Source organism: Squalius cephalus, assembly GCF_949319135.1.
Source record: "Squalius cephalus genome assembly, chromosome: 1".
Taxonomy (NCBI): Eukaryota; Metazoa; Chordata; class Actinopteri; order Cypriniformes; family Leuciscidae; genus Squalius; species Squalius cephalus.
In genome coordinates this window covers 48,067,348-48,088,031 of record NC_137122.1, presented here as the reverse complement: position 1 = coordinate 48,088,031, position 20,684 = coordinate 48,067,348, and the positions used below count along the sequence as shown (strand labels likewise).

The 20,684-nt window shown below is 42.1% G+C and overlaps 1 protein-coding gene across 4 annotated transcripts in view; it reads left to right on the top strand.

Moving 5' to 3' along the window:
- Positions 1-5,985, top strand: part of usp43b (ubiquitin specific peptidase 43b) — a 74,284-nt gene extending 68,299 nt beyond the window's left edge. For 2 of the 4 annotated variants that reach the window (XM_079876277.1, XM_079876280.1), the window contains exon 15: positions 1,407-4,180. In XM_079876277.1, the coding sequence (XP_079732403.1) occupies positions 1,407-2,452 (1,046 nt within the window). In that variant the 3' untranslated portion in view covers positions 2,453-4,180. Of the gene's footprint in view, positions 1-1,406; positions 4,181-5,312 lie in introns of those variants that run through there. The other 2 variants (XM_079876279.1, XM_079876278.1) reach the window with 2 other exon arrangements.
- The last annotated feature ends 14,699 nt before the right edge of the window (positions 5,986-20,684 follow it).

The window sequence follows — 20,684 nt, the reverse complement described above, 5'->3', positions numbered from 1 at the left end:
ATGAAGTCATATGTACAGTGACCTTCTCCATTGTTTTGAGTCATTTTTAAAGGAAAGTCTCTGGCTTTCTGATAATAATTATTATAATTTTAGATGTAATCAAATCAATACAAGTCCTGTTTATTTATATAGCGCTTTATACAATACAGATAGTTTCATTTCAATTAAATGGTGACTGTCACAAGTTGTTTTGACCATTTTCAGACTTTAGGAGATTTATTCAAATATACATTAAATAATCACTAACAGGTTAAGGAAAATTAATAACGCGTTACAATAAGGTTCCACTTGTTAGTTAACTACCTTAGTTAACATGAACTAACAATGAAAAAGCATTTATTATGCATTAGAGAAGACAGTGATGTCACTTTGTTGAAGAGACACTGTTTTTTCCACAACATTTCTAAAACTCATTTGTTTGACCTAACTTATTTTAAACACTGTTCATGAACATTATAACCCCAACGTTTATCTGTGCACTGCACATTTTATGGAGAACAGCTTGTTTTCTGTTGCTTTAGGAAGCTCTTGCTTTTGTAAGACTGTGCACCGCTCCTTAGGAAAGTTAACCATGGTTTTGTGATCGATTACTGTTTGTATAACCTTAGTTTTCTGACAGATATCACGATTAAATGGTGGATAACATTGTATATATAATGTATAAGAAAAGTACAAAAAACAAACCACTCTGAAACATCCTGTGAAATCCGTTCTGCACAATCCTCTTGTTCGTTAACATTGTCAGGGTCTGAATCGGGTTCAAATTGGTTTTAAATTGACGCCATCCACAATATTTACATTAGAGAAGAACTATGAAGAGGCAGGACATTCCCCAAACACACGCTAAGTGCTGCCAATCACAACACACTGGGCCAGCTAACCAATCACAACACATTTCGTATTTCAGAAGGATGGGCTTCATCAAAATCGGCGTGTTCGAGCCAGACTGGGGAGAGAGGTGCTGTAATAATGTAAAATATGTATTAAAAAAAAGTCTTTTGAACAATCAAGAATGAAAACATATTTTAGTACATCCTAAAAACAAAATCAAGACTTCGTAAAAGAGAATAATAAGACCCCTTTAACAGTATTTATAAAACTGGGAAGGGTCATAGAACTTGCATATTGTTGTCTTATTGTTAGTTTAACTGCTTCTATTGTTCTCATTTGTAAGCCGCTTTATATAAAAGCGTCTGCTAAATAAATAAATGTAAATTAGCAAAACAACATTAGCAAATTTCGCAAATAAAATTTGAAATATGCAGGAAAATTTATTTGTAAGCTGAGACTTTGTTTGATCAAAAATAACACAGTAAAATAAACACAAACACACACAAAAAAAGATTCTGCATATCCCTTTTCTCCTCAAACTGTTTTTTTACTAGCCCTCCATTTTTTGCTTTTAGGTGTAGTTGAGCCGACACCATTTGTACGGAGCGTCCGGGGTCACAGCATGAGTATGCGCTACCACTCAAAATCCAAGACTGGCCCAAGCAAAGTTCTTCCACTGCGCTGGTCATTTGCTTCCAAGGAACGCAGAAAGCCCTCCAGCGTAGCTCCACAATCGGCAAACGACGAGCTGGTGGAGTACCTTGAGTCTGGCCGGCGGCCTCGATGTACCAAGGAGCCCATAGTCAGCATCGTGGCTAGTCCTTCACAGGTCAAAGCCCAGCTTCGCGAGGACGATTCCCTGAGTTCCCCCAGCTGTAGCAGTAGTCTCAACGGTGTGGAGCGAAGTAGCTATCAAGGTCCGGATTCGCCCAGGCTACCTGAAGGCCAGAGCAGACCAGCATCAGACCTTAATGGTATCGGTTGCGATGGTTCATGGGCCAAAAGCAGCTCAACATCAACCAGGCAGGAGCACGAAAGGACTCAAGGAAGCAAGTCGCTTCAAGGTTCCCCTACTGCACTCCCCAATGGCACTAGCAACAGTGCATCTCATTCCAGAGACTCTACGTTAAAACGGCTCCGGAACCAGGCGGCTGCCGCTAACAGGATTCACACCAGCCAGACGCAAACGGCCACTGGGGAAAGCAGGACTAAAGATGGCGTCCTTCCCGCCATCAGCAAGGAGGTGGGTCACGGAAAAACGCTTTCCAGTAAGAGCTTGACCAAACTCTCTCTATCTAACGGCACTCTAAATGGGAAGGGAGTCGAGGTGAGGAAATCCGGTACTTCTCACAAGAGTGCCAATAAAATGGTTAGTAGCAGAGAAAACCAGGTTTGTTCAAGCACAGCTCATATAAAACGCGCCTACAGCTCATCCAGTATTCAGAACAGGCTAGATATGACTTTGAAAAGGACGTCGTCTCTCCAAAGAAATAGTACGTTGGTGCCAGCCCCCCATAAAGGACTTACGGTTGATAAATCCTCCTATGCAACACTACAGAGAATCAGATACAGCAGCACTTCACTTGGCAGACAGAGACCTGTGCCCGAGTCCTGCTTCTGACTGGTTTCTCCTTCACGGTGGGAAATGGTGTTTGTATATATGTGTTATGCATCTGGCAACGTTTAAAAACTACACACTATTGCTGTACTATTGCTCTTTTCCTAAACCTAGTAAGCATTGTGTGCACCTTGTTTTTGCCAAATTCAAGGCACAGTTGTGCTACTTAGTTACAGCTTGATTGGAAATGAGGCAGTATGTTCCTCTCACGTCACCTGTATTGAAATCAATTGCGAGTTGAGTCTCCCATTTGTATGACAGTTTCAGCCAATGTAGGGCATCCAAATTGTTTCTAATACAATAAGGATGCTGCCTTAGAAGATAGCTATGTCGGGTCTGGGAGTAAGGTTATCTTGACTAAGCTCACTAGGTTTTGAAACAGAGCTTGTTTCCCCTCTCAAATCTGTCTTTCTGTATCAGTCTATTGTCGGTATGAGCAATATTGAACTTGGATATCTCAAAGCCTGTTCTTAAATCTCCATTTATACCTTCAGATATGTAGCATCACACGCTAGTTGCTGGAATAATTACCTGATTAGCAGTACAGATACAGTAGGACCTGCTTAAATGTCAGAATTCAAGTCTGCTTTATGCTTTCAGTGGAACTGTCATGTTTATTTCTGCAAGTGCCTTTTGCAATGATCTCAGGAGAGTGAAATTCGTAGGAACAGAATGGCTGTGTATTAAGTTTTTTTCTCATGAATATACATGCACACACCTCACCACAGATAAAATAAATCCACAAACAGCCTAAACATTTATTGATCTCACTCCCACACAGTTTCCAAATGACACTAAATGTTTCATTGTGTACCTTGCTCTGCTGGATTCACTTGTTTTCTGACAGGAATGGACTATGCAAGCACAATCAGACATGTGCATGTCGTGCTCGTCACGTCTCGAGTTCAATGCGTTTAAGCATCAGCTGGAAATTGAGCACTAATTGCAAAAAGGATCAAGGTGCTGAATTTCATTTTAAAAGAAATATTCATATTGTATGAATGAAGATCTGTAAGTGAAGATAAATTGAGGCATAAAAAAGGCAGGATCTTAGAACAATATTTAACACAGGGAATAAAAATATAAAATAATTAGAGGAAGCAGTTGTCTGAGAAGTTTTGATAATATTGATGCATGTCATATTCTTATGTTTGGAAATATAATCGGAACATAATGGTTTTGGATTGTTTTTCTCATGCATAGTCTTTTTTTGTTATGCAAACGAATGATACCTCAAATTGCATGGCTTGTTGACTTTTCTAACCAATTGGACTTATGACTTGGGTCAGTGAGAAATCACCTAGCAATGGCGTAGACTTCAAGACACTCAAAACACATTCAAGTTACCACACTCACACATTCAAGTTGCAAATGGCTGAGCTCACTTGGATAGAAATGCCTGTATTTCGCCTCAAAATTTGCTGAACAAATATGACCGCAACTTAATTGGGTCTAATTGGTAAGCAAGACATGTAATATTACTTAACTCTGTTACACCACTTACACTTTAAATAATTAATGAAATAATAATCCCAATGCACTTTCCAGACCTCTGGAGTGAGTTTGTGCCCTCATATCACTAACCAATCTGAATATGATAATGCTATATGTGAACTGTTCACCTGAAATTAGACTCCCCATGTTATTGTTAATGTGCACTAAACCTGAAGAGCCGTGCTTATGTAACAGGCTACTTAAAAAGCAATGTATTATGATAAATGTTGTTGAGTGTAATTGTTATTGAGGAGGACATTTATTCTGAAAGAGCATTTTCTCCTGTGCTCCTGGGCGAGATTTTAAGTTTTTGTACCACACTTTTTAATTGGATGTATTATGTGTAATTAAATATATGCTGAGATGCTTGTTAACAAGATAAAGCAAGCCATTACACACTTTGTGCTAACACATTGCACCTAGTTTATCTTTAGGCTAGTTGTGGCGAGGTAAAGCTAGGTCTGCAGTGGGGAAACGAGTGCGGAGACGAGTGCGGGAGGTTTTGCAGACGTGTTTTCACCCCTGCCTGGACGCAAGGAACTTATACAGCACCATATCAAAACGACCCCTGGGGTGGTGACGCGCAGTCGCCCCTATCGTTTACCTGAACACAAGAAAAAAGTGGTATAGGGTGAATTGAAGGCCATGCTGGGGCGTAATAGAAGATTCACATAGAGACTGGACGAGCCCTATAGTCTTAGTACCTAAAACAGACGGCTCTGTCCGTTTCTGTGTCGATTACAGGAAGGTGAATGCAATGCCCCGAGTTGACGAGCTGCTTGATCTGTTAGGTTCAGCTCGCTTTTATTCGACACTGGATTTAACGACAGGGTATTGGCAGATTACCTTATCGCCATTATCCAAGGAAAAAAGAGCCTTCACAACGTCGTTTGGATTACACCAATTTATTACTCTTCCGTTTGGGTTGTTTGGGGCTCCCGCCACCTTTCAGCGTCTCATGGACCAAATCCTCCGGCCATATACGTAACGCGTATGCTGCTTCTTATTTTGACGACATCATTATATACAGTAATGATTGGCAGAGGCATCTGGAACATCTGCACACTGTCCTGAGATCGCTGAGGGTGGCTGGATTCACGGCAAACCCGCAAAAGTGTGCAATTGGGCGTGTGGAGGTACAGTATCTGGGCTTTCACTTGGGATATGGGCAGGTGCGTCCCCAAATTGGTAAGACTGCTGCGATTGCAGCCTGCCCGAATCCCAAGACCAAAAAGGAGGTGAGACAGTTCCTGGGGCTGGCGGGATATTATAGAAGGTTTATTCCTAATTATTCGGAGCTACTTCGGCTGCCCTGTGCGGCGTGCTGCTCTTAAACTCTACTAGCTTTGATCTCCCTTTTTTGTTGCAGACCGACGTGTCGGACGGGGGGCTGGGTGCAGTCCTATCCCAGGTGGTCGGAGGGTAGGAGCGGCTGGTTCTGTATCTGAGTCAAAGGCTCTCAAACAGAGAGACCAGGTACAGCACCATTGAAAAAGAGTGATTGGCCATTTAGTGGGCCATCCTCACCCTCCGTTATTACCTCATGGGATGGGAATTACTCTCTGTTCGGACCACTCGCCCCTCCAGTGGCTCCACCATGTGAAGGATACCAACGCGCGGATCACCCGTTGGTGTTTAGCTTTACAGCCTTTTAAATTCAAGGTTGTCCACAGGCCAGGGGTGCAGATGGCTGTAGCCGACTTCCTCTCTAGAAATGGGGGGGTGGGCTGTATGTGGGCTGAGTCGGGAGGTGGGGGTATGTGGTGGGCATGGTAAAGCGAGGTCTGTAGCGGGGGAACGAGTGCGGAGATGAGCGGTGATAAGGAGGTCAAGTGAATGATAACTACCACCTGTCTCTAATTCCAGTGACTGGCGTAGAGAAAAGATATAGCGCCCCACAGACCTGGGGCAGGGAGAGGGAGAGACTGGTTACTCACAGAGACTGTTATTTTGCTGTGCATGTGATTGTGGAGGCAGAGAGCCTGACAGTATTTATTTTGTTCATTTTTTCTTTGAGTAATAAAAAGCTTGGATTACTCGCCACCCCTGACTTTTTTCGTCCTTCTTCCTTTGAACATATCACACTAGTAAATTAAAACGCTGTCACAAGTTTTCTAAAGATGTTTTTAATACGTTTTTAGAAACAGATGCATTTGCACCTCGATCAATAAACCTTTCGCTGCCTCTAAGATTGCCATTCTTAACCGTTCATGCGATGACGCAATACAGTCTAAATGTCAATACCAATGTATGCTGTGAAATGGCAGATATTAATAAACCATTGTGGCCAACGTAGTTGTTAGTATGCATGAGCAGTATTATTGTGTTTTAGACATTGCTGTTTTCTCCTCTATAACATCCAAGTTTGTCTTGACAACAATTATGCGTATTGCATATGTTTGTCAAATGAGTCATGCTGCCTTTTTTAATTAAAGGGTTACATTAAGGGTTTAATCTAAATGTGAAGATCATTTGAAAACATTTTGAAAATTGTAAATACCATTAAATATACACGTGTGTGTGTGTCTGTATATATAACAAGTTCACCTGTTGAAGTTTATTTTACACATACATCTCAATGTGCAAATCATGAACATTTCAGCTTTCTTTTCTCCTGATAGCAGGAAAATCTTGACCAGACACTGACTCTTTTTTTATTAATTACAGTAAGACAAGAACTCTGTGTCTCAGAATTTAAATCAGAGACATTTAACAAGACAGTCTTGGTTGGCTTTGATTATCCACCATGTCCTGCAGACATCGAATTGCATGACTTAGCTGAATGCATTTTAAGGATTCTGAGATATTGATTCAGACGTTTCCTCCTCCTCAGTATGAGTCATTTAGCCCTGCCACAGGATTAACACCAAGCTATTGGCCCGTTTTATTCAAATATGTCCCATTTAATTCCCCCTCCCAATAAAGACTTGCTGTTGTCGGAAGCTTAATGGTGGTGACATTGATGTCTTGCGAACGTGCTGTAGCTAGTTCGTTCATAGCCTTCGTTTAGCTTTTTACTTCTGCCGATTGTATTTAGGCTTCGGAATTAAAGTTGTGTTCCTTTGTGAAGATTATCATGATGAAAAATAATAATTAAAGCCAATGGAAAAATCACTTGGGGTTTTTGTAAAGGGAACCAGTTTGATGCTAACTTATGGGTTTGCCTAGAAAAATACCTCTTCATTGCATTGCTCTATTCCTTTATATAAGCAGGGGTGCACATAACTGGTGCTCACGTGTGGTAAAAATAAACGACGCGCAGCAGAAAACATGGAAGGAAGCGCTTTTGAGTACCAACATTTTGGGCCAAAATGTTGGTACTCAAAAGCGCTTCCTTCCATGTTTTCTGCTGCGCGTCGTTTATTTTTACCACACGTGAGCACCAGTTATGTGCAGTGCACCCCTGTATATAAGATAAAATGCATTATGAAATCATGTATATTTGATACGTATTTGGTTTCAGTCTTTGTTTTCAAATCAAAGCACAGTTGGTACCATTCCCAAACCATTTATTTCATGCTGTTGTTTATGACTCTGTGCATTTAGATTTTATCCATTAATAATGCATCATATTTGTCATAAAAGGATAGTAAACAGAGCATCATAAAACCACTGGATCAGCAGAGTTGGAATCATATTCAAAGTATCCCAGCAGCTCATCAGCTTCTCCAGCCTCCCCCCGCTGGAAGCAAATGTCGTTATCATTAAAAAACCTCGAGTGTAATGAAGAGACTCTGCCTATGGAGACCCATCAAAACTGCTAGACTGTTGTGTTTTAAACATGTTTCATGTTTCATGACTGCATGTTTCAATTTTGAAGCTATAATATTTATTGTTGTGGCCTGACCTGTTTTAAAATTGTAATTTTTAACTTCTTACTGAACAATGCAACACATTGAGGCATGGCACGCCACAACTCGGCATGCACATTCTTAATAACCTGGCCTCATGATTAGTGGTGGTTGCTAGCCGTAAGTATGCTTAAATATTCCATTTAAAATAAAATGAAAAAATGTAGTGATGTTACTTCGATTCCGAAGCTTCTGTCAAAAAATAATAACACATTTCAGCACTGTATGTGTCGCGGTCACCACTCTGTCTCACTAGTCACCGTATCTGCACTACATTCTCCATAATCTCTATCTGACTCCTATTCATTCTCCAATGATCATTTTCCAACATCATTCCTCTCCTAGTTTCCAATCCAGTGAGGTGTGTGTGTCTCCATCTGCCATCCTGCTTCAGTCATCCATGATCTCCTGCACCTGTAAGACAGAGACTTCCATTATCATCCATATCAAGTCATCTATATCTCTCATTGCTCTATTCACTTACCTTTTACCAATCATTCTGCTCTGTGCTGCAAAATAAGCAACCTGTCATCATATCTCACGGGCAGTGGCGGTTCTAGCTCATATGGCGTCCTGGGTGAACCACCATGTTCAGGTGACAACACCATGTTCAACACCATGTTCAGGTTTGACTAAAAATGTTGACATAATCTGACATAATTTAGTTTGACTAAAATGTTGACATAATTGCAAAAAAAAAGATACTTTAATACAAAGAAATGCTAAAATGTTAAATTATTGTTATGATAATGATTTATAATGTGTATACAAATCTAATAGCCTGGTTAAAACCAGACCATTCTCAGTAGTAACTGGGTTATGGTCTGGCAAAGCTTCTTTAATAACTCATTTCCAAAGGGGCGTCACCAACGGACGTCGCTCAAATGCCTCTGGGCGCAATTGGATAGACCTAAAACTCCTACAACCAATCAGAGCGATTGTCATCGTGTAAAGCCATATGCTGCGTCCCAATTCGCCTAAGTTTCACTACGCCATAAAAGTATGTAGCCTACTCTTTTGTGAAGAAAAGGTATTTACCTTTGAATGTGTAGCAAAAAAGTAGGCAAGCTTTGGGACATACTACTTCGTCATCTTTATCGGACGGATCTGTCGCGTGCATCCTGTCACGTAAACTGCCCTGTCAATCATCTTGTCACAGTTAAAATCCTCTATTAAAGGTAGGGTAGGTAGGAATTGTCTAAAAAACTTCTTTTCCAAATTTGTTTAAACTTTATTTATATATCAATACATAATTAAAATGTAAGTACTCTGAAAAAGAAAGTATAAAAATCGAGTGTCTGTAGACCTCTCACGACTGTTTTAAAGACAGCTCATTATTTCCATTCACTCCACCCCCTCCCTTCTGGGCTCCTTCCAAAGCCACGCCCCCAAAACACATGAACCCACAACTCCGACCGCTGAGCTGGAAGCATAGACAGTATATAAACTGGAAGACGCATTATTTACCTGAGACGAGCGGAGAGGAAGGAGCACAGTGCATGTAGTGACATCATGTCAAAATCACATGTAATAAAAAAATCTAACTTTATCATTATGAATATAAACAAAAAAGATGTATTTTAGTACTCACTATCAAGCTAGCATATTGATATTGGTAAAGTTTAAAATATATATTTTTTTATTCGCTAACGAGCTAGTTATATCTATAAGGCAAAGCTAAAAACAGGTTGCATTGATACACGTTTTTCCATTACCATCAGTTACACTGTGATGAAGATGAATTTCGTGTAAGATTCATAACATATATGGTGTTCTGCATGTAAGAGTTTCCATGATGAAAGCATTGTTGACTCTGATGAGGACTAACGTTACACTCCGGTGACAAGTACCGCATCGTCAGCTCGAGGACAGGTCCGGGGTCGAGGGCGAAGCAGAGGAGGTCGTGCAAGAGGCCGTGCGTGCAACTAGGGTCCGAGGAAGTAGAGGCTGAGGACGAAGTGGTCGAAGTGCAGGGCAAGGAGCACTTCTTGGACAAGAGGACCTGCGTCGAGTTTTGCATCTCCTATTCCTATGTTCCGTGCCTCTTGAATTCCTCAAATCAAACGGGTGCGCGACTGCGCGCAAGTGGGCAGATCCTTTAGCAAAAGGGTGGTTGCCATGGTTGCGAGAGAGTGACAGTCGCCTAAGCCAATCCTTTGTTTCATCCCGAATGGAAATAATGAGCTGTATTTAATGCAGATTAAACGGTCTAGAGTCACTCGATTTTTATACTCTTTTTTTCAGAGTACTTACATTTTAATTATGTATTGATATATATATAGAAAGTTTAAACAAATTTGGAAAAAAGTTTTTTATAAAATTCCTACCTACCCTACCTTTAAATCTAATTTAATTTACCGTTTCGGAGAGAAATGTAGCAGCACGTTCATCTGCCAGTGGGTCTTTCATGGAGACTGTCCTCATGTGTTTGCAATTTGAATACAATAATGCATTTAAAAGTTGGTGCTTCACCAACGGAGTGGACGGCTCTCAAATGCCTCTGGGCGCAATTGGATAGGCTAGACCTAAAACCAATCAGAGCTATCGTCATCGTGTAAAGCCCGCCCCAATGTCTCTGATTGGTGCTGCGATTTCGACGGCATGGAAATGGGCTTGAATGAGCTCTTTGCCAGACTACTTGCAGAGCAAATCTAAATTTGCCGGAAGTTGTCTGGGTTTTCCCAGGCTACAAATCTAAATGAAAAACATGGGAATGGTACATGAGCCATTGAGTAATCCTCTGCTGCCATCTAGTGGTTGTAGTTGAAAATTTAATTTTAAAGTGTTTGTTTTCCAGTAGATGGCAGCTATCTTCCACAGCACATTCTTCATATTATCACCATGAATAAAATTGGGTAATGTAGATCATCTTTAAAGTGAATTTAAACTTTTTTTTTTCTTTTTTTTTTTGCTATTTTATGTAAATGTATATAAATTGAGCCAAAAAAATCAAATAAAAAAAATAGCCTGCCATGAATCCACCAAAACTGCACAACTGTACAGTAAAACCATTAGAGTGAGTGATATTATGTATGTTTTTGTTTTAAATACATTATTATGCTACAAAACATTCTGTCTGGTTACATAAGCTAGTTAGACAGAAAAAGGAATTTTGCTGAGTAATATGTCCGAGTCTGTGTTCCATAACAGAATGGGAGCGAGATTTGTTCTTGCCAAAAGCAAGCGATTTGTAACGTCCGACGCTTCGTTCAGCTGAAAACCACATGACTGCCTATATCTGGTTCATAAGGAGCAAATCCCAGAGTGATTTTCCTTGCTCCAATTGGCCACATTTTTGTTTTATATATCATAATTTTTCATGAAAGCCCAAATTAACTTTGTCTATGAAATATAGTTATAGGCAAATAGGCAGATCACAGATTTAATTTGTTGATTTATGTTTCATTAACGGTGTACTAGTAATAAAGTACAATAAGTAAAATAATCACTTTTGACGATGTCTGTTATCTTATATTCAAGAAATACTTGATACAAAAAGATACTTGCCTAACCAAAACTGAACCAGCATGTGTAGGAAGCAGCAGTTTGGTACATCCAATGCATTTGTATGACCACTGGGCATACTGTACACCGTTTTGAAAAGCTTCGAATAACCCTTTTGCTATACAGTTGAGAAGAAAGCCTTGATGCTTTGTTTAGCCATCATTAAGGGTGCTTCTCAAACAGTATGCATCCTAGGCTGCATATCTTGGACTGCATCCTAGGCTGCATATCTTGACTGCCCAGGCCTTGAGCCCAGGTAGCCAGCGCAATCGGGCCAATTGCGGCTGAGTGTCGGCTCACTTTGCCGTGTTCTGGCAGCGGCTCACCAAAAGCGAGCCAGCTCTGGCCCAGTAATGGTTGCCCGATTTGGCTAGACTTTGGATCGGATCTGGCCTGATTTGTGCTGAGCCACGGCACATTTAGCCACATTCGGCCCGATTACGGACCATAAGGGCTGGTCTGATTTTGGGTAAGATATGGCCATACAAACCCGGACCAGTTTAGGTTCCCAGACAGCAACAAACCCTATTTAAATCATGCTTGTTCTTTTTCTTTTTTCTTTCAGAGATCTCCTCCATACAATGGCTTTTATAGTGACCATAAAAGTAGTCCTTAACAGCCTATCCAAGTCTTCTGAAGTTTTTGGTCCTTTTTTAAGCTTTTTAAACACATTGTCACCATGAACATTGTTGTATGGAAACAAACATTGATGGAAAAACAGCTGACTTGATTTCCTTTCATTCCAGGGTTGTTCAATATTATGTGTTCCGTAGACAAAATGAGTGTTTATTCCACATTCATTTTTGTGCTAAAGGTAGAAGTAGAGACCCTGTTGTGACTATAGGCTTTCGTTTTCAAATCAAAGCAATTTAAACTGTCATTATGGGACCTTTCATTTTCATCGTTGTACCTGCGTGATCCAATGTAAGTTTGAACGGGATTCGTTTTTAAACTATGTTTTATCAAACCACTGAAGTGTACAGAAAATAGTACGAGGACATCCACAGCTTGAAAGAAGAAAGAATAAATTCTTCAATAAGAGATTATTATAATCCTCCTGTTGGAGGAGTTAAAGCCCCTGAGCATAAAAGTTTTTTTTACGCTGCATCAAGGTTCTTTGAAGAGAGAACACTTATCACACCAACAATGCTGAATTGAAACAAAGGAAGAGTGATGAGGGCATCGACTTCATGTTAAGAACTGAATTCCCACATATGAGAACATGAAGCTGTTGTAAAATGTTGTGGGAAATATTCCCAGCGCTTCCTGTTCCAGGTAATTGAGTTCATTCATGACAGGTCAGAGAACTGTTTCAATTATTGTCTTTCTCCCTTACATACTTATTCAGACATGTTTAGACTAATTAAAATATCTGAATTTCATTGCATTTTATTTCATAAGATTACAAAATATCAAACCACATGGTATCTGCAAACAATTGAGCTAACTTTTCACCAACTAATCTTAATGTCAGTTTTCGTATTCATAAACTATCTTTCAAAAGTTTGGGGTCAGTAGGATTTTCTTTTTTCTTTTCCTACTTATATCTTTTGTGAAAAGTTTAGTTTGAAAAGTGTGCTACATTTCTTTAGAATAAACTGTATTTCTGTATAAACTGTATTGTAATTATATATGCAAACGATATTTAAAAATCTAATTGGATTTTGATATTGATCTAATATATGACATTCATATATTTTAAGTCTGATTAAGTGTGATTTAGGTGTCCAAATATATATAATATATATATATAATATATATATATATATATATATATATATATATATATATATATATATATATATATATATATATATATATATATATATATATGAATTATCATACTACAGGATCTTTACAGTTCTTCTGCAGACTGAAATATTCTTGAAAAAGATTCTGGGTGATTGACAGGAGTTGTACAGAGGTCAGGACAAACTGTGTGGTGTAAACAGTGATCCACTACATAAAATATATATTTTATTTATCTTATTAATTCTCACTTGATCTTCTCCTTCTATTTGTTTAATGAGCTGGGGTTTTTTTCCTTCGATTTTTGGAAGAAAAAAACGCACGTAATTCAAGGAGAAGCCTCCTGGAGCTCAGTGCTTCGCTCAAGGGCAGAATGCGAACAGAATCAGATTATGACCGTAGAGAATGTTTAGTATCACTTTGAGACTAATTAGGTGTCTCATCAAATCTATAAATCCAGAGATAGTGGCTGTTACCTAATTTCCACACCTTATACTGAATTTGCTTACAGTTCCCTGAATAATCCTGGCTGAAAAATGCAGTTTTTATTCTTTGATTTGAGCTGAAAAGTAACACTTATCATTGTTGTCAGGCAAGTGATTTGATGTTAAAATGTTTTGTTGAAAAACAACTTTCGGTCTTTCTTCAATCAAACCTGCCCAGGCTTTGCTGAATCCCAAATGTTCTTATTCCATAAAACAGACCTAAAACAGCAATAATGATGCATTAAATATGGCCACAAAATTATTGTTGTATTGGACCGATTTCAAGATCAAGACCTCCAAGCTTGTGTTACCATGTTGACCCAAAACGCTACTGATCCTGAAGGTTCACATCACATTGCCTTATGATCGAGTGTGACTTGACATAAAAAGCACTAATCGATTCCTCAGAGGAAGGGAAGCGCTCAAGCTGAAAACAGTCTAGCGGCATTCACAGACAAGAGTCATGTCAATATATAATTAGGTTTTTACAGAATAAACTGGTAGCTGTGGTTGACAGAATAGTTCTGTTAAAAAAATACAGTAAAAATGTAAACATATTTACAAAACAACCTGTACATTTTACAATTTAAAACTGTAATTTACAAAAAAATAAAATAAACCTGTAAATCCAACATCTTTCTGCTGAATTAGCAAAGGCCACAATGCCACTAAAATCTATTATGTACTTTATACATATCTACTGACATCTACCATAATAACAGGAGGTAAAGAGAAAACCACAAGATTAATCAAAGTTCATCACAACTTTTCCACAACCTGAGGTAAATATATAGAAGCTGCACACAGTGTACAAACACAAAACACCATCATGTAACACATGAGACTGAAACATTCATTAAACAACAAAAGATAAAATATAAAACCCTAATGTAGTACACTGATAAGAAAAGTACACTTGGAAACTAAGAAACCTAATTATTACATTTAAAACCAGTGCTGTCAATGTTAATGCGTTGCGCATGCGATTAATTTTTGTCCAGTTTAACGCAATTAAATATTTAACGCAATTAACGCAGCATCCGTTCTCTTACGAGAGGTTCTCTCGTACTGCGTAAGTCTTACGCTAGGGGAAAATCTCTTTTACGCGAGATACTGAAGCCAAAAAATTATCCTCAATTTTTGAAATAATGTAAAACGCATTGCGGCAGCATGCAGACACAGGCGAGACGGCTCGCGCGCCTATTGGCTGCCCTGCGGCAACTGCAGCAGCCTATCGATAAGGCCCTATCGTGACGTCAGCTCCAATGGGGGCGCTTCGCGCCCACTACGTCACTTCCCGCCGAAACGGGCGTGGCCTTGGGCTATAAATATAGCTTCGAGAGGCTAGCTAGCTGATTTTTTATCTCTTCAGCTGAGCTCACGCATCGCTGGATCCTGAGAGAAAGAAGCCGCGCCGTCAGAAAAAGCCTTTTCAGCGGGACGAGCCATTGCATCTGAAGCCGCTGGCCGCGCCGCCTTCAGTCGTCGTTCCTGCTGCGCTATCCGGCGTTATATCCTTTTCTCCTCTATTGTGTTTGTGTGTGTGTGTGTGTGTGTTCGCCACCGCAACACACACTCTCATTGCAGGGGTCGCACACATAAAATCGACTCATGTCGGTTGTGCTCTAAATGTAGTGAACGTGCCCACATCCACTACACACTGCATGTCTCCCGGTTTCTGTAAAAACGAAACCAACACACATACAGTCAGCTCAGGCCGACGGTGTTTTCAGTGCAAATGTGCTCGCTGTCCCGCGCCCACATTCACTCACAGACATGACGAATCCCACGGGTCCCCCCCCCCCCCCCCCGCTCGCCATCTCTCAGCTACCCGCCGTGAGAGAGTCGAGCGCGGGCGAGCTGCCGGTCTCTATGTTACAGCTATGTCACGGCCAGAGCCCAGATCTCATTCAACCCCAAGCTATTCATGCAAATGCGTGGGCAAAGCTTTCCGAAGTATCAGAATGGGTGCTGAACATTATAGAAAGAGGCTATTCGCTACAGTTCGCTCGACACCCCCGCCGTTGCGCGGCGCGAATCGAAACCACGGTAGAAAAGGAAGTAGCACATCTACTTCATGCCGAAATTGCGAAACTGTTGAGCAAAGGGGCCATAGAGCCTTTATCTCAAGCTCAGAGCGAAGGGGGGCTATACAGCAGATATTTTCTGGTACCGAAAAAAGACGGGGGTCTCAGACCCATTCTAGATCTAAAACAGCTGAACAAAGCGCTTTCAAAACGCCGGTTCAGAATGCTCACGACCAAGAAAATCCTCTCGCAAATTCGCCAGGGGGACTGGTTTGTGTCAATAGATCTGAAGGACGCATATTTCCAAATACAAATAGCGTCACGTCACAGGCGATTTTTGAGATTCGCCTTCGAGGGCCAGGCATATCAATACACAGTCCTACCGTTTGGCCTGTCCCTAGCACCCCGTACATTCACGATGTGCATGGACGCAGCCCTCGCTCCCCTGAAACTTCGGGGAATACGAGTTTTGAACTACTTGGACGATTGGCTGGTTCTAGCTCGGTCACACTCAGAGCTCATAGAACACAGGACCATTTTACTCGAGCATCTCGAGAATCTGGGTCTCGAAGTCAATTGGGCGAAGAGTTCACTGTCTCCCAGTCAGAGAATATCTTTTCTGGGCACAGAACTGGACTCGCTGTCTATGACAGCTCAACTATCGCCGCAGCGCAGACTGGTTATTCAATGCATGACGGAAACCTTCCGCCGCGGTGCTATAGTCCCGCTCAAAAAGTTTCAAAGGATGCTGGGTCTCATGGCCTCAGCATCAGCAGTTCTTCAGCTGGGTCTGCTTCGCATGCGCCCGCTGCAGTTCTGGCTAAAAGCGCGAGTACCGCGCCGGGCGTGGACTTCCGGTCTTTTTCGCCTCAAGGTCGATCAGAAATGCATCTCAGCACTGAAACCTTGGAGAGCGACCGACTGGTACCAGTCAGGTGTAAGCCTGGGGACTTCCTCGAGTGTGAAGGTGGTGTCTACGGACGCCTCCACCTCGGGATGGGGAGCGCTGCTCGAGGGCAGACCGTTCTTCGGCCAGTGGTCAGAACGGGAAAAGCTTCTGCACATAAACTGCTTGGAAATGATGGCAGTCGACAATGCGCTGAGGCGCTTTCGTCCCCAGATAACAGGACACCACGTCTTGGTCCGCTCGGACAACATGTCAGTGGTAGCCTACATAAATCGCCAGGGAGGTATCACATCCCGAAACCTTTACAGGTTGATAGAACGCCTCCTGGTATGGGCTCAGCACAATCTGCGCTCGCTCAGAGCAGCGCACGTGCCTGGCCACCTGAACGTGGGACCAGACAGACTGTCCAGGAACAATGTTCCAGCAGGGGAATGGTCTCTACACCCGCAGACAGTCCAACTGCTGTGGGAGACATTCGGCAGAGCGGAAATAGACCTGTTTGCGTCTCAAGAAAACGCTCTGTAGTATAAACGACGGTAAATGTGAATTAGCTCAAGGATATAGGGAATTTTGGAAATATTAATAATTATAACTCATGGTCATAATAATTCAGAAATCGCATGTACATTTATTTTTATCAATTGTCGAGATTACCTTGTTCTGTAACTGGTTTGGTCATCAGTCATTCGTCCAGCGAATAAATGTGAGATTATCACAGTTAAGAAGGGGTATCCCTTTACAAACTCCAAGAAAGTTTTATCTTCTGGCCACGAACATCAAACTTTCTGAGTTTATGAATTAAGAACTACTCAATGTAGTCTACAATATCGAGCTTTGTAGCTTAGATCTTTTAGTTTCATTGACTTATAAGGTGGGTTTTCAAACACAGAGACAGTGAAAAGTATATATGGATTTTAATAAATGTAAAACTAGAGATTATATGAGCTACAAATACAAACGTACGTAAAAATGCAAACAATAAACACAAACAAACATTTAACCAAACAATAACATACGTGATCAGAATAAAATGAAATGAAAGAAAGAAAGAAAGAAATAGAGAGAAGGGAAAAGCTAGTAATTATTACATACAGAAACCTAAGTTCACGAGACACCTGGAACAGCTTTTATAGGAATCAATATAGCCTACTTGCAAGATTCTGTGCTCTTTCGGGTGAGGCTGAGGCTGAGGCAGGAAGCGAGGATGGTGTCCTGTTTCTGCTGTGTCTTCCGGTGTCGCGGGAAGCTTAAAAAGGCTCACTGAATGTAACGTTACCGAGAAAGTTCAGATTTATCTCCCGGGCAGGGAGAGGTTGCAAATCTTGGTTGCAAAGGACGCAGCTACGACTCGAACATGTGTTCGTTCGATAGAGAAAGCCAGGGCCTCCTTCAGATGTTCCTTGGAGAAGCGCTGCACCGGGGAGAAGAGGAGGAAGGGTGAGAGATCAGGGATGAGAGAGGGATCAGGGAAAAAGAGAGAGAGAGCGAAGTGAAGGTCTCTTCTTTTTAAGAGACATCTGTTTACGCCCTCTTTTTGGGACACAGCCAATCAGATCTTCTGCTCTGAAGCGGGAAAAAGTTTCTTTGTGTGAAGAAGAAACGCCTACTTTGACTTTCATGTGAGAGATCGAAAAATAACATTCATATTTAGAAATATGGTATTTCCTGGAATAAATGCATATTATTGTACTTTGCAGTCAAGATTCGACTCCGACAAGTTTTTCCCATTAAATTGACACCTCAAATGACGTTTTTGCATGAAAGAAATACAGGGTTACATAATTTCCTCATAATCACTAGCATAGTGATTTTGATTAACATAATAACGTTGCATAGATACCTCAGACATTATCTGGCCAATTATACACACATAAAAATACATATCAAAAACATTGATTTGGATCACATGTGTGGAAATGTCTGGAATGTTGGCTTGCAGAGGAACTGGATGAGCTGCAGCTTTGGAGTCATAAAAGTTTATGACCAGGTCGAGGTCGTGTTACAAGACACTATTGAGGAGCCTTTAGAATTCAAAATTATACTCTAGCAAACCACACCTCTATTATAAGGCAAACTAACCACACATGCATAATGGAATTGTACATACATTTAAAATAAATATTGCTTATCCTGAGTTACACACAAAGGTTGGTCTCTTGGTGTGTGTGTGTGTGTGTGTGTGTGTGTGTGTGTGTGTGTGTGTGTGTGTGTGTGTGTGTGTGTGTGTCTGGAATGCCTCGAGTCTTGTCACGTGATTCAAAGACATGGGGGTTCTAAAGTGGATTCTCTAAAACAGGGTTCCTTTTGTGACTCAAATGTCCCTCTGGGGAACCATAAAGATGCAATTTTGACTGTTCATGGTAGACTTAGAGGCACCATGAACAGACTGTTGTCTAAGGAGACAACGGAGGATGTGTTTGGAGACCAGGATTTACTAATTTGAACAGCATGTGACCGCATGTCACAGTCATTGTCGCTACAGCTCACTGCCCGGAGTTTTTCTCCAAGAGCAGGGATGCGCTGGCCCACGTCTGGCCCCGCTGCCCGCTCTATGCTTTTCCCCCCGTCGCGCTCCTACCTCAGGTGTTAGAGCGGATCAGGGAAAACGGATGCTCAGTGCTACTGGTGGCTCCGTTCTGGAAGAACCAGGCTTGGTTCCCATTTCTGATGCAGCTGATGAGTGCTGCCCCACGGCCAATACCAGTGAGGAGGGACCTCCTCTCTCAGGCCAGGGGCTCGATCTGGCATCCTCGCCCGGAGCTTTGGTCCCTACATGCGTGGGCCATCAACGGGTACCCACTGACCTCCCAGAGGGAGTGTTAAACACGATCGTGCAGGCTAGAGCCCCCTCTACGAGACGGCTCTATTCCTCAAAATGGTCTGTGTTCTCTAGCTGGTGCACAGCACGCGGCTTTTCACCCCCAGACTGTTGAGTGACGGAGGTTCTCTCCTTCCTACAAGAGCTACTGGATGAGGGCAGAGCCCCATCAACGCTCAAAGTTTATGTGGCGGCTATAGCAGCGTTTTCTAAACCAACGCTTGGCCAGTCACTTGGAAGGAACGATCTGGTCATTCGCTTCCTTAGAGGAGCTAAGAGGTTAAATCCTCCCAGACCTCCCTCAGTTCCCATGTGGGACCTTTCTACGGTCTTGGAGGCCATGAAAGGTGCCCCTTTCGAGCCGATCCATTCAGCGGATTTCAAACACCTGTCTTTCAAGCCAGTGTTTCTCCTGGCTCTCGCTTCAGTAAAGCGTATAGGGGACTTACAAGCGCTCTCAGTGAGCGCAACATGTATGGAGTTTGGGCCTAATGACTCAAAAGTCATACTCAAACCGAGGCACGGGTACGATCCTAAATCCCTCAACACACCATTCAGGGCTCAGGTGATTTCCCTGTCCGCCCTGCCGGTCTCTAACGAGGAAAAGGACGCAGCTTCCTTTGCCCGGTCAGGGCATTGAGGGCTTATGTGTCTCGCACGTCTGTTTTCAGACAGACAGAGCAGCTCTTTGTTTAATTCTACGGACGTTCTAAGGGATTTGCCGTGTCGAAACAGAGCCTATCCAGATGGATAGTCGATGCTATAGCGCTGGCTTACGCCACTAAGAGCTTGCAGTGCCCTTTAGGTGTCAGAGCGCACTCCACGAGAGGTATGGCCTCGTCGTGGGCTTGGTCTAGTGGAATTGCCTTGCAAGATATCTGTATGGCGGCAGGCTGGGCCTCCCCGTCTACATTTATAAGGTTTTATAACCTAGAGGTTCCCGCTTTGCAGGCTAAGCTGCTTTCGGTCTAATAAATCGGTACTGTCTGCCCCGATGCTTTCGGCCCAGAATACTGAAACTGCTTGAGCAAACGCTCGCTGATTGATCGCGCAGCTCTATGGGACTGAGGACCAAGGTGGAGCTGGAGGGAAGGCGGAGCCAGACGGAGTCGAAGGGGTGGAGGGATGAGGTGCAGCTGATGGCCCAGAGGTCCATGGTGCAGGCAAAGCGACAACTGACCAAGGCAGAGCCAGAGGGACAAGAGAGCCCTGTTGAGAGCCGTAAAGGATGACGGTCCCAGGTGAGGCCGAGGAAGGGAGGAGCCAAGGTGGAGCCGACTGGTCGACAGGCCAAGGTGGAGTGACAGGATCGGTGGCCCGAGGTGGAGCCAGGGGATCCACTTTCCAAGACGGAGCTGGAGATCGGAAATCTAGAGGCAGATCCACGGAGCAGAGTGGAG